The sequence below is a fragment of the Chinchilla lanigera genome, unplaced genomic scaffold, assembly GCF_000276665.1.
Source record: "Chinchilla lanigera isolate Chin_1 unplaced genomic scaffold, ChiLan1.0 scaffold00185, whole genome shotgun sequence".
NCBI lineage: Eukaryota > Metazoa > Chordata > Mammalia > Rodentia > Chinchillidae > Chinchilla > Chinchilla lanigera.
In genome coordinates this window covers 788,821-802,145 of record NW_004955586.1, presented here as the reverse complement: position 1 = coordinate 802,145, position 13,325 = coordinate 788,821, and the positions used below count along the sequence as shown (strand labels likewise).

The 13,325-nt window shown below is 47.0% G+C and overlaps 1 protein-coding gene across 1 annotated transcript in view; it reads left to right on the top strand.

Moving 5' to 3' along the window:
• Positions 1 to 10,260, top strand: part of Cdkl5 (cyclin-dependent kinase-like 5) — a 205,828-nt gene extending 195,568 nt beyond the window's left edge. The window contains exons 20-21 of the mRNA XM_013509898.1: positions 9,908 to 9,943; positions 10,061 to 10,260. Coding sequence (XP_013365352.1) covers positions 9,908 to 9,943; positions 10,061 to 10,161 — 137 coding nt within the window. The 3' untranslated portion in view covers positions 10,162 to 10,260. The remainder of the gene's footprint in view (positions 1 to 9,907; positions 9,944 to 10,060) is intronic.
• Positions 10,261 to 13,325: the final 3,065 nt, after the last annotated feature.

Below are 13,325 nucleotides of genomic sequence, written 5' to 3'. Positions count from 1 at the left end.
GAGCTGTGTGTAATGGGAGCTCTGGACCTTCTCATGCATCTAAAATGACCACCCCCTTCAAGGTGTAAGCTCTGAGCAGCAGAGGGTCTCCTACCCTGGATGTTTGGTCACGTGTGCAGGCTCTCAGGAGACCAAGAGGACCGTGGGACAGGCCACGTGCTCCATCCACCTCCTTCATGCCGGCCATCCAGTCAATCTCAGGACCTTTCGCTACCTAGCAACCTCTCTGCAGACCTCTTTGGCCACGATTTCATGAAAACAGCGTCAAGCCTGCTCCCCCTTGGCAGTCAAAAGAGACCACTAGGGGTTCCAGTTTTGAATATGGGAAAGCAAAAAAGAATTGTCATGTCAGGGCTGCTTTGTGTTCCCCTGGGACTGTACTTCTCACAGTGTTACTGAGACAAAAAAGAAAGAGTAGCAGCCAATTATCCCTGCTACTTAGGCTTTTGTGAAAAAATTGGTTTGGACGATATTTTCTTTTTTCTTATTTTTTTTGGTCTTGAGTGAGGAAGAAGTTCAGTTTTCTTTTTCATTGAAATTGGAAATTATATTTAAAAAAATACTCTCTACACAGCTCTGCATTTAAAAGTGCTTGTAACATACAGCTCTGTTGGTCACAATGGTACACCGGGTCCCCCACCCCCTGGCCAGACCAAGCCAGGGCAGGTGTCAGGCACACTTGCTGACACACTCCAGCAGCTCCATCCGGATGGCAATGCGGACGTGCCAGCCCAGTGGGATCAGCCGGATGAAGCGCGAAATGATGGGGGGCCGCAGAAGGTTCTGGACTGTGGAGCTTCGGTCTGAGTTTCCATAGAAGACCTAAAAAGGGAAAAAACCCAGTCACTAACACATCCAGTGGGAAAAGGAGGGACAACTCCTGTCTGGCACTAGCCCCAACTTTTAACTGTGGAAAATCTTAAAGTACAAAGACTTTGCTGGTGCAACCCTAAAATCTCACTTGAGTGCAGCTACATGCTAAAAGGCATCTGTGAATATATGGGACATTTGGAACTGCACCATCCAACATGGTAGCCCACCTAGCCATATGTATTGTTTAAATTTATATGAGTTAAAATTATAGCAGGGCACAGTGGTGCACACCTGTAATCCCAGCACTCTAGAAGGTTGAGGTAGGAGGGTCACATTTTCGAACCCAGTCTGGGCAACTTAGTAACCTACTGAGACTGTCCAAAATTTAAAACAAATTTTTTTTGAAAAGGCCTGGGGACAGGTCCTAGTTTCAACCCCCAGTATACCAACCAACAAAAGAAAAAAGTGCTGTACCACCGAGCGATACTCCCAGACCACATTAGCCACATCACAGGGGGTTAGTAGCTACATGGGCCAGTAGTGCCAAGGGACAGCCCAGATGTGAACATTTCTATTATTACAGAAAGTGCTAATGGATGGTGCTCATAGAAAATGCCTTAATTCTTATTACCAATTTTGTGCTTTTATCGTCTACATTTTGACAAGAAGGTTTGAAAAAGCCCGTATCACACAAGAAGAATGTTCCTATGTTCCACAGGCATCCAAAATGGGCTCAAGTAAAAACTTATACCTGGCTCTGAAGTTGTGACGGAAAGCTTAAATGTTTGTACCTACTTTGATATAAATGACAAGTATCTTTTAGAAAATATTTTTAAAAACAAACCCGGGGCTGAGGATGTGGCTCAGTGGCAGAATTCTTGCCTTGCATGAACAAGGCCCTGGGTTTGATCCCCAGCACCACAAAGAAAAGACCAAAAATAGAGGGAAAGTTCTGGAAAGAGGAGGGCAGTGCCAGAGTAGAGGTGGAAAAAAAGGTTTGCTTAGAGTTTTGTTTTTTCAGGAAGTAAAAGCTTGCGGGGGATGTTTGACAGTATTTCTGAAGAAATCATCCTTTGTACTCTGTTTCAGAGTCACCGTATTCTCCTGCACAACACAAGAATATTACATTTCCTTCTGTGATCCTCTCTTCAAAAAAATCTATTACATTTGACCTTACCAGTGCACAAAATAAGACGGGCCTTGTCTGCCATGATTTTGCCTTTATTCTGTGGAGCAATGCCCCACACTGCCCTCTCTAAGTGTTTGTCCTTGGGCCTGTTCAAGTAGGAGCCTCGTGAAAAGGAGACAATAAAGCAGGCTCCACCAGACTGCATAAGCGATAGAATGGAGTAGACTACCTCTTGCAACGAAATGTCAAGGCCTTCAGAAGCATGAGACTTGAGAAAGCATTCTGATATCTTTTGGAGAGCCAACTAATAAGGACAAAACTGAAATTAAATGCAAGGATCAAGATGGTTTTTTCCATTGTGTTAAAAATCCTTGAAACCTCAACCCTTGAGCAAACCCAGTTTGCTGGGCAAATTGTCATCAGAAACTGCAAAGCCTTATTTTCAGCCACACACATTTATTTAACCTGATTAAAGGTCAAAATTGGTCTGGGGAATTCCTTACTCGTAGGCAAAAGGACGGCTAACAGTTCCAAACAGCCAGTAAGTTTTAAATTTATTTTTATTCATTACAAACATATATGAGGGAGAGCGTGACAGACGTCAAATGTGTTCATGGTGAAAATGACTTCAGTCTCAGTTCTCAACAATAGGATGTAGAGTTGCCCAAATGTTTAAGTGTCTCTGTTTGCACTGAGATTCTTTTAATAATCATTTTGCTAACTTGCTAGGTTATCAATAATTTTCTTAATAGTAAGGAGAGGCTAATCTATACAAATGGAGGCCTATCTACCCACATCATAACAGATCAAGCCAGACCCGTGAAACAAAGTGTATTCAATGACCCAGTGAATTTAGAACAATCCAAGCGGCCAATCTGGAGTGTTCAAGCGACTGCAGTATCCAGTGCTGTGAGAACACTGACAAATACTTCTTTTGCACAAAAGAGGAGCATCCACTCACAAACTGCTGGGCATAGAGGCTCCAGCCAGGAAAGAAAGTGAGCAGCCCAGATTTGGAGGAAGAAGCACAGATGACCCACCACGCTGTGGGGTCAGTGATGTGACAGGGCAATGACAGGAGCACAGAGACAAGTGGGTATAAGGCTCACTTACCCGGTTGTTTCCCGTCTGATCCTTGTAGTAGATCCAGTTGAGGCGTTCATCAGTCCTGTACTGCACGCTGTACTTGGTCATCCACTCATCAATGTCACAGCGCCCCTGGGTGAGGATCCCTGAAATCACCTTGATCTCCTTCAGATCTATCTGTAACCACTGGCTGCTGTCCTGGAACTTGGAGAGCCAAGCGCACCTGCCAGAAATGCACCGTCACCAGGAGCCCTTCCCTGTGAGTGCCTGCAAAAAACCTGCACGTACTGGCTTCAGAGGGGCTGCCAGCGTCACAAGATCCCATTCCAGCTCAGCCTTTGCACCTGCTGTGGCCCGTGTGTCTTCCCCTCCCTCAGCTGGCTATCTGCAAGCCTCAGGTTAAATGTCCTTCCCTTAGAAAGCCTTCTGTGGTGCTTCCAAGGCAGAATGAGGTCTGTCTTCCTTCATCTCCCCCCCACAGCACTCGTCACATTACTGAGCAATCCCTTGCGTGATGTCTCCCCCTCGAAACTGCCTCCTGAAGGCAAAGACCTCATCCATCTTCCCCACTGCTATACCCACAGTCCTTGGCATGCGAAACGCACTCAGTGTTTGTTGAGTAAATAAGTGCACTCTATGCCATTCATTTATTAGAGACCTGTTTTTTCAAAGCATTTCAAGAAAGAAAGAAAACACCTAGGCTACCTGCCCTACTTACCCAAAACCTTGGCTGTTGAGCCGGGCCTTGTTTGCAGTCCACGAGGAATACCAGCCCACGTACTGCTCTGGGTTGGAGCAGGTGATCTGGTCTGGTGTGACTTCCCCTGACTCGAAACCCAGGGGCTTGTGATATGGGCATTCTGGGAAAGCAAAACAATGTACTACATTCAAACATCTATAGCTGTAATTGCACGTGGTGGCGCACACCTGTAGTCCAGGCACTCTGAGAGGCTGAGGCAGGAGGTTTGCGAGTTTAAGCCCAACCTGGGCAACTCAGCAAGACTCTACCTCAAAAAGGAAAAAATCCCCCCCACCCCTACCCTATATCTCAGTACTCAAACAGGAGGTGATTAAAATCACAATGCAGGGCCAGGGGCGATGGTGCACACCTGTAATGGCAGCAGTTTAGAGGCTGAAGCAGGAAGATTGCCACTAATTTGAGGCCACCCAGGGCTGCATAGTGAGTTCAAGACCAGCCTAGACTATATAGTGAGGCCCTGTCTCAACCACCCCCACTAAAGAAGTAACAAAGTCATTGGCACTTTGGAGATGGATAATGTTTCACTTGTCAGCACGGGTGGAGCTGGGTCAGACTCTTCATTGCTCGTGCGGGAAGAGCGTGGAGGATGAAGGAAAGGGATTGCCTTGGAGACTCAGCATTCATAAACGCGTAGGGAAGTGGTTCTATGGCAACCCGAGGGGGGTGGATTTGAGAAGTACTTCATCTCCTCCACCAGCTTAGAGACCTGAACACCAAGAGGTGCGCAGTGAAATGACATATTTACACGCCAGGCGTCTTTAGTTCCCTCATTAACGCAGGTTTAGCCATGCTGCAAGATGACATCAGGGCCTCTAATTGTTCCTGGGCAGCAGATGATGCCAATTATAGGAACAAAACCATGGTGAGCGGCAAGAAGGGCAATTATATATTGAGACTGACTTCCCACTTGTAAATTGCAGTTTTCTCACCAATCTTTTCAAAAAAATTAAAAATGGGTGAAATGTGCTGGAGTAACTGTTGAATAAGGAACAGCTGAAAAAGACAGGTTTTGCCAAATAAGAAGCCAAAGGTGGTTCTTATACACTCATTGTCTGCTGCTTCCTCCTCTTTATGCGTTCTCACTTTAAAAACAGTGCCAGAGGTAGGCATAGTGGACATGCCTATAATTCCAGGATGCTGAGAGGCTGAGGCAGGGTTGCAAGTTTAAGCCCAGCCTGAGCAATTTAGTGAGACCCTGTCTCAAAATTTTAAAGGTTGGGGGAGCTCCATGCAAAGGCCCTGAGTTTGATCCGCAGTCTCACAAAAAATAATTAAAATAAAAACAGTGCAGGTTGGGGAAGACAGCACCTGCCTGTAACCCCAACTACTCAGAAGGTTGAAGTAGGAGGACCACAGGTTTGAGGGGAGCTTGGGCAATTAGAAAGATTGTCTCAAAATTTTCAAAAAGAGTTGGAAATATAGCACTATGGTAGGGCACTTGCTTAGCATCCATGAGGCCCTGGGTTCAATCCCCAGTACTGTGAAAAAAACAGTGTCAGGATACCTGACAAGAGAATGCCACTTGCCAACCAAGCATAAACACACACACACACACACACACACACACACACACACACACACACACGTTTCTTTTTTTGTGTGCTGGAGATTGAAACTGGGACCTTCACACTGAGCTATACCTCCAGCCCTTTTTATTTTTTGAGACAGGGTCTTGTTAAGTTGCTTAGTTGCCCAGGCTGGGCTTGAACTTGCAGCTCTCCTGCCTCAGCCTCTCAGAATGCAGCAATTACAGGCATATGCCACCAATCTCAGCTTCTCCCCTTCTTTTTGACTAAAAAGCCCTGATTCTGTTGGGGACAGCAAGGTTGCTAACTAGAAAGGCCATCTTTCCCAGCCTTGCTTGCACTTAGAAGTGACAACATGACACAATTTCTGACAAAAGAGATGTAACGAGGACACTTTCTAGGGATTCTCACTGGGTTTCCGCACCACTTTCTTCTTCTCTTGCTAGACCTGATAGCTGGTACTGTACTACCGCCGCCATCTTGCACCATGGGGTTAAAGCCAGGAGAACTGCAAGGCCCTCAGCCCTCATACCTTAACAACTCCCTAGCCTACAGTCTTTTTACCATGTGAGTCAACAAAAAAACCCAGTAAACCACTGTGTGGGGAGTTTCTCACCGGAAACTAAACACAGTCTTACTGAATTTCTGTGGGACACAAAAGATAAACTTATATAAATACATCACCTAGTTTTCTAATTGTGAATGATAAACTCCCAAAAAGGCAAATCAATTATTTTCTCCATATGTAAATTTGAGTTCAAGCTGAAGAAGTATATTTTGGGGGGCATCAACACCTGTAAGAATAACATGGAGTGCTGAAGTCTTTCTAGAGGATGATTTGTCAAAAGTCAGTAAAAGTGAATGGGATGAACGGGCCGTGGTGGTACTGTAATCCCAGCACTTGGGAGGCTGAGGCAGGAGGATTATTTTGAGTCCAAAGCCAGCCTGGTCTACATAGTAAGTTGAAGGCCAACCTGTATTACATAGCAAGACCTTGTCTCAAAACAATAACAACAAAAAAAAGCCTTGACCGTTCTGAGGCTCCTGGATGCCTGCATCGAGGCCCTGTCCTAGCCCCAGGGGCTGAACACAGTGGGACAGCTTCAGTGTCTGGCCAAGAAGACTCAGTTTCTCTTCTGCTCTACCAAAGGACTAGGCGGGACTCATGCTAGTATGTGCAGCTCAGTGCGCTGGGCAGGGAGGGGCAACAGTTTATCGAGTACCCAAGGCTTTGGGAGTCCATTAAAATCATGTCAGTTTCTGGGAGACAGAAGAGCGTGCTTTTATGGGCCACTCCATCATGCCTGTGTGGCCGAATCATCGGGGGGCTTGTTAAGAATGCAGTTTCTAGGATTCCCCTGGAGCTTGGCATTTTTTAACAAGCACGCTTCCAAGGTGCACTTCAAAAACCTTGCCCTGGCAGGGGAGGCATTTTGGGGGCTGGCAGATTCAGAGGGCCGCGTGACAGGGGGTCGGGGGTCTCGCCCAGCCCCCAACTTGGAGGGACGAGGCCTCAGTGTCAGAAAGTAGGGTTTCAGTTGGGCCCTTGGTTGTCACTTAACCTCAGTATTTGCGGGGTGTTTTTTTGCTTTGTTTTTACTTTTAAATTCTAACTGGGCTGGGGGTGTGGCACAATGATAGGTCGCTTGCCTAGCACATGTAAGGCTCTGGGTTTGACTCCTAGCACCTCACAAAAAGCGAAATTCTAACTGTGGATGTCTCTAAGGCTCCTGCACCCCCAGCATTTGATGAATAAATCTCTCTCTGCTTTTTTTTTTTTTCCTTTTTTTGGCCCAGGGTCATCAGCTATGAGGGAGGAGGCAGAAAAAAATGTTTTCCAATCACCTTATTTTGTTCTTTCTGTGTTTTCCCCTCACAAGTTTTTTTTTTGCCATGTTTTTCCCAATGAGACTATCCAATGGTTAGGAGTGAGCAACAGACCCGAGGGGCACCCGGCCAGTGACAGTGGCCTGGGAGGCCTGGTAGGGCTTCCCCTGTGGCTGAGATTCAGTCGTTCACTTTGTGACCTAAGACCTGTTTGTCCACACAGGGATCCATCATCCCTGCGGCTTTGGCTGGCCTCTGGGAGCCTATGCCTGATTCCCAGGCGCCACGCCTCGTCCCACTGCCCCCTGAATGTTCCCGGGTGAATATTTCCACCTGTGTGACCCTGAGAAGCCCGGTGTCCCAGATCTCCAAAGCTGAGCCCTTCATGGTCCAACCCGTCATCCATCATCCAATGCTCTGGGTCCTCCAGGGGAGGGAGTCCAGATCTCGGGGCTTGGCTGGACTGTACCCCCGAATATCTGGGGAACTGTAAAACTGCTGTTGCCTCCCTCCACTCTGTGTAATTAGTCTGGGCTGGGGCCCCAGGCATCAGGACAAAGCTGCAGGTGATTGTGGCAGACAGTGAAGGTCAAGCGGGCCGGCTTGGAGCCAAATGGTTCCATTTCTCATGGGGGAGTAACACGACAGCTGTACCCCCTTCGGAAGTTGCTGTAAGAGTAAGCGAAGTAATGTTTGGAGGATGTAGAGTGTAGAGTACAATGGCTGGCCAACAGGCAGCTGGTAATATTGGTATAATGGGGTGGGTTTGTGAGGCTGTATTGGCACTTTAAGTCTGAAGACAGCAGGGAGGAGATCAGCACCCATCTACTCTTTTCTGCCCGCCGTCATCCCCCACCATATTGACAGGATCTCTCAGACTTTTGCAGCTGGATACCCTAAGCCTGAATAGGAACTAGCCAATTGTCCCAGAGGAGGAGGTAGCAGGGGTGTAATGGGGGCCTGAGTTGTTGGGGACATGTTTCTCCTGAAGGACGGGTCCAGGGGTTAGTCTGGGAGCCCTGAGCTCTGGGCACCTTCAGAAAACCAATGAGGTGTCTACCTGCCAGTAGGGTAGTGGGCCAGGCCAGGATCCTGCCACCCAGCCTGAGCCCCAGCCCCACCTCCCAGCAGCCCTTGCAAACTTGTGAGCTTTCACGTAGTCCAGAGGAAAGAAAGAACATTTAAGGACTCCTCACAGGCCACAGTGAAACTGGATTTGAACTTGGAAAAATAGAAAATGTGACATTTCTCACACTCTGTGGGCCATGAAATAAACCGCTGCTCTCCAGTAAAATGATTATAGTGTTTCCAGATTCCTCTCTTCCTCCTTCCGGGTCCTTAGCTCTTCTTTCCTGTCTGCCTTGGGCCTGGAGGCCTTCCCCTGAAGCTGTTTTCTGTCCCTTCCCTGCCCCCTTTACCTCGCCACCTCTCCCTTCTCAAACTTCTACCCACTTCCCTAGCCCCCCTCCCCCGAGCTGGGTGGGGGGCTCCAGGCAATGCCTCTCGGGCTCCCGTACCCCTGTCACATGTCACTTCTTGTCATGGCTTGTCGGCTCTCGTCTGTCTTGCTCACCATTCTATCCACTGAGCTAGCTGGGCAGAACACCTGCCCACTGGGCACTCAACAGGTACTGATTGGATGAATGGTTGAAGGGGTAAGCAGACACCGTCACTCCATCGTGGGTGACCACTGGGGACCCATAGAGGAAATGGCAGAAGTAGGAAGCAGAAAACTCTAGGAGAAAGTGACACTTGACTGCAGCTCTGAGAACTCCCACTGGCCTAATAAAAAGGCAACTATAAATTAAATACAAGCTGGGAAGCAGCATATAAATTATGTTGCCAAAGGCATTACATTAAGGAGACCCTTATCCAGCCACAGAAAACTTGACCTTCCCAGATTTTCCACCCTATGAAAAATATGGAAAAATTTATTGTAGCTATTAAACTGTTTGGCTCTTAAGGAAAAAGCTGTAACTTTTGTGACCCAAATGATTCTTGATAATGAGGTTGATAGCAGTACGTTTGTAATGTGTTTCTAATCCAGGTTATGCCTACTTACTCGTTTTGTACTGAGCCCATACTTTCCAGGTCTGTAGGCACGCTGCTCAGACATGTTTATAAACTGTGGATATGGCTTGGTGGTAAAGCACTTAGCACTTGCCTAGCATAGGTGAGGCCCTGGAACCACTGCAACAATAAAACGGTAACCTAAAGAAGCACAAAAAGGCTGGGTGTGGTGGCCCATGCCTATAATCTCAGCACTTGGGAGGCTGAGGCAGGAGGATTGCCATGAGTTTGAGGCTAGCCTAGGCTACATAGTGAGTTCAGGCCCAGCTTGAACTACGTAGCAAGACGCCATCTCAGGTGAGCATGATGATGCATGCCTGTAAACCCAGCACTAGCGAGGCTGAGGCAGGAGGATTGCCATGAGTTTGAGGCCAGTCTGGGCTACATAGTGAGACCTTGTTTTTAAAAAAAAAGCCAAAAAAGCAAAAAGAGTTTGGGGACACTCTTGACAGGAGATTCCAGTCTGTTGTGAATATTTTAATGCATATATCCTAGGCTAGAATATATATGATCAACATACTAGAATAATAAATATATAATATAATAAATATGGTATAAAATAATAAAATATATAGAATAATATTCATAGAACAGAGTATACACTTAAATATCATACAGTATGAAATCTAGAATAAAAGTGAAATGTTAGTGAATCACTGGATAGCTTATATTTTTTCTTTTTTCTTTTTTTGGTAGCGCTGAAGATTGAGCCCTGGGCCTTACATGTACAAGGCAAGTACTATGCCGTTGAACTCTGTGTGTGGGATCCCCGTGCATTTAGTAAGCAGCGTGCATCTGTGGGTTACCCTAGTGGTTCTGAGTGACGCCCCCTCCTTCTGTGCTTTTTAGGGTCTGCTATCTTACTACAGCGTAAGGAGGCAGCTGTCAATCTCAAGAGGTGCAGAGGCCAAAAATGTTCTCAGAATGTCAGTGAGAATCAGAGGCACTGAGGCCCTGACTGGCAAGTGACTTCTGGAAGCTTGTGGCCCACATGGCTGCTCTGAATCATCTCATTCGTGGAAAACCCAATTAAAATATTGACTATTTAAGACTAAGATGCTGTTTTTTTCACCCGAAAATATCTGTTGTTTAAAAAAAAAAAAAAAAAACAGTGGAAAGGGAACACTGAGGCTTAAATATATTCTAATTTTAGAACTTTCAGTCCATGGCAGTTGGGAAGGGGTACAGCTCGGGAGACCAGCGTCATCGTCATACTGCACCAACCCTTCTCAGCCTCACAGTTGATTGGGTCAAGTGGAATTGCAGTAGGTCCCGTGTTTCTAGGAAAAAAGACGCTTATTTCCACTGAGTGGTGAAGCTCTCCCAGGTGGAGATGAGGCCTGCATTTCAGTCTTCTTAGCAGTGCCTGGCACATAATACTGTAGCCACATGATGAAAGAGGATTGGGTTGATTTCAAGTGGATTTTTAAGGGAGGGAGGTCTTCGGTATTGATTGTACAGATCACACCAACACTTACTGGCTTCCTGAACTCATGTCATGGAGCTCAATGGGATGTCCCCAGGAAAAGCCCCCTAAACTCAAGGGCCTTCCTGGTATTGTCACTACACAGGGCCCCACTGCTCACTAGAGAACAGACTCCTTGGAGGGTAGGAAGAAAGGACTTCCTACCCTTTTAGTAAATAGCAACCAAAGGAGGTAGCAGAAGCTATTGTGCCCTAGCCCTCCCACTGTCCAATTTGCTATTTTAATGCAAATTTAAAGAAGCAGTAAGGAGAGGCTCACACACAGGCACCAAACCTGGCTCTTGCCAAGTGACTACGAGGCAATTCTGTAAAGTAAATGAGGTTGTGGAGCATCTTCTTAAGCCAGTTTCATCCGAAATAGGCCCTGAGCCCTGGAAAGGATTAAGCATTGTGTATGCTTTCCAGGCCTGCGCTAGCCCCTGACATGTCCTCACTGTTTCCTCAGAGTGTGAGCCCCTAGGAGGCAACAGGAAAAAGGAACTACCTTTCATGAAAGGTTCCACTTTGCCAGACTCTGCACAAGATGCTGCGATGCCTTGTATTATACTTATTTCTTAGAACAACCCTTAGAACAGGGGTCAGCAAACTGCGACCCTTGGGCCAGATCGAGCTCACCCGGAACACAGCCATGCTTGTGCATTTACACATCGTCTGTGCCAAACGTCTCTGCCATCGTCTCACAAACTACAATGGCAGAATTGAGTAGTTGGGACAGAGACTGTTCAGTCCCCGAAGCCACAAACGTTGACTGTTTTGGTCCTTTACAGTCTCGGAGGAAGGCCTTCACCTTACGCAGGATAGACTATGTTCGCTGCGGAACAAATTGTCCCAGGAATGTCCAAGGCTTCACACAGTGGAGGACTGGTTTTCACCCCGGTGACTTCTCTGATATGGGTGGGCAGTATCCAGGGACCAGGCTGAAGGGGAAGCCCCGCCTCAACAGGTGGCTGCACGGCAGGGAGGGAGGCGGAGAGTCGAGCTCCAGCCCCTCGATGCCTCCGTTGCTGGGCCGCCACCTGGCTGCAAGGAGCTGAGAAATGCGGGAAGCACAGGGTTGTGTGGTGAGCACTGAGCACCCTGCACAGTGCTATCCTGTCTGTGGGACAAGGGAAGGACCAAGGGGCAGGCCTGTGGGTCACAAGTGACACGGCCAGGACTCCAGCTCTGACCTTTCTGGCCCCAAAGCCCATTTTCTCAAAATCCCTTGCTGCTTGTGGTTCGTTTCTTTTCCATCGGTTTCATTAATCAATTTTTCTAAAAGTTGGGTCCCATCCGACCTTCTCAGCCAGACCTGACAGCAACCAGTGTGAGAGTTAAAGGTCAGGGCCTACCTGGAGAGAACCGGAGTGCAGCATTCAGGGGTTAATTCAGCCAGGTAAAAAGGAGCAACAGGGTCCTCCCAAGGGTGTGCCCATCTGGCACCCAAGAAGGGACACTCACCTGGTATGCAGTCTAAAGAGGTGGCACCTGTAGACCACAGGGCATTGGCTCCTTGGCAATCACACTTGCATGCTTTGTGGTACCAGGGGTCCTCGCCCTCGTCCTACAGGCAGCCAGAGGGGCAGGAAGTCAGAAAAGTCGCTGCTAAAGCAGGCCTGCTCAGCAGCCCTGGAGAACTTGTTTCAAAGATCACGCTCATCCCTGACACATCATCTGTGGGTGCTGGGTTCCAGTGGCGGACTCGTTAGTGGAGCCTCAATACACACTGTTGCCGCTCACTTTTTATTCAAAATAAGCAAATATCTGCCAGCACTGGCGACCGGCTGGTCATCTCACAGATACACCCATGTAGAAGGCAGTGTTGACCCTCTCTTGGAGCTTGGGGAACCCCAATTCAAGGTTGGACTCTTCCCGTACCCTAGAGGTTCCTATCAGGGGACCTGATTTTAAAGGGAATTGGATCCAAAATTGTGTCATCTCATTTAAGACCTGATTTACTTTTAGTCTCACATTATAATAGCAATCTTGCTAGGGATGTTACTCAGTGGTAGAGCACTTGCCTAGCATGCTCAGCTAGGCCCTGGGTTCAGTCACCAGCATCATCAAACAAACAAACAAAGAAACCACTAACCTTGGAGCTTGCCCAGAAACAAATGTGCTATTGCTACCACCAGGAAAAAACAAAACAAAAACCAAAACAACATCAACTATATATATACATATATAGATAGATATCTATCTATCTATCTATATCTATCTATCTATCTATCTATCTATCTATATATATATCTTTAAAAATCCATTTAGGGGAGGCTGAGTCACGAGGACTACAGGTTCAAACTTAACCTGGGCAATTTAGTGAGACACCAATGTCAAAATAAAAAACAAAGGGGGCTGGGCATATAGCTTGGTCTGAAGGTTTTAGGTTCAGTCCTCCACATTGCAAAAAACAAGTCCAAAGCTTATAGCTTATTGGTAGAACTCATGCTTATTGAGGGCACACCCTGGGTTCCATCATCCCCAGCACCACAGGAAAACAAGTAAGTGATATCCTTATGCATTAATTTTGGCTATGAAAAATCTTCAAAAGCAGTCTCTGTGTAAATTCCACCCTTCTTATTCCAACATACCTCCGTGGATGATAGTCCCAGTGTGGCTGAGGAAAAGAACGAGAGGAAAAATGAAATTG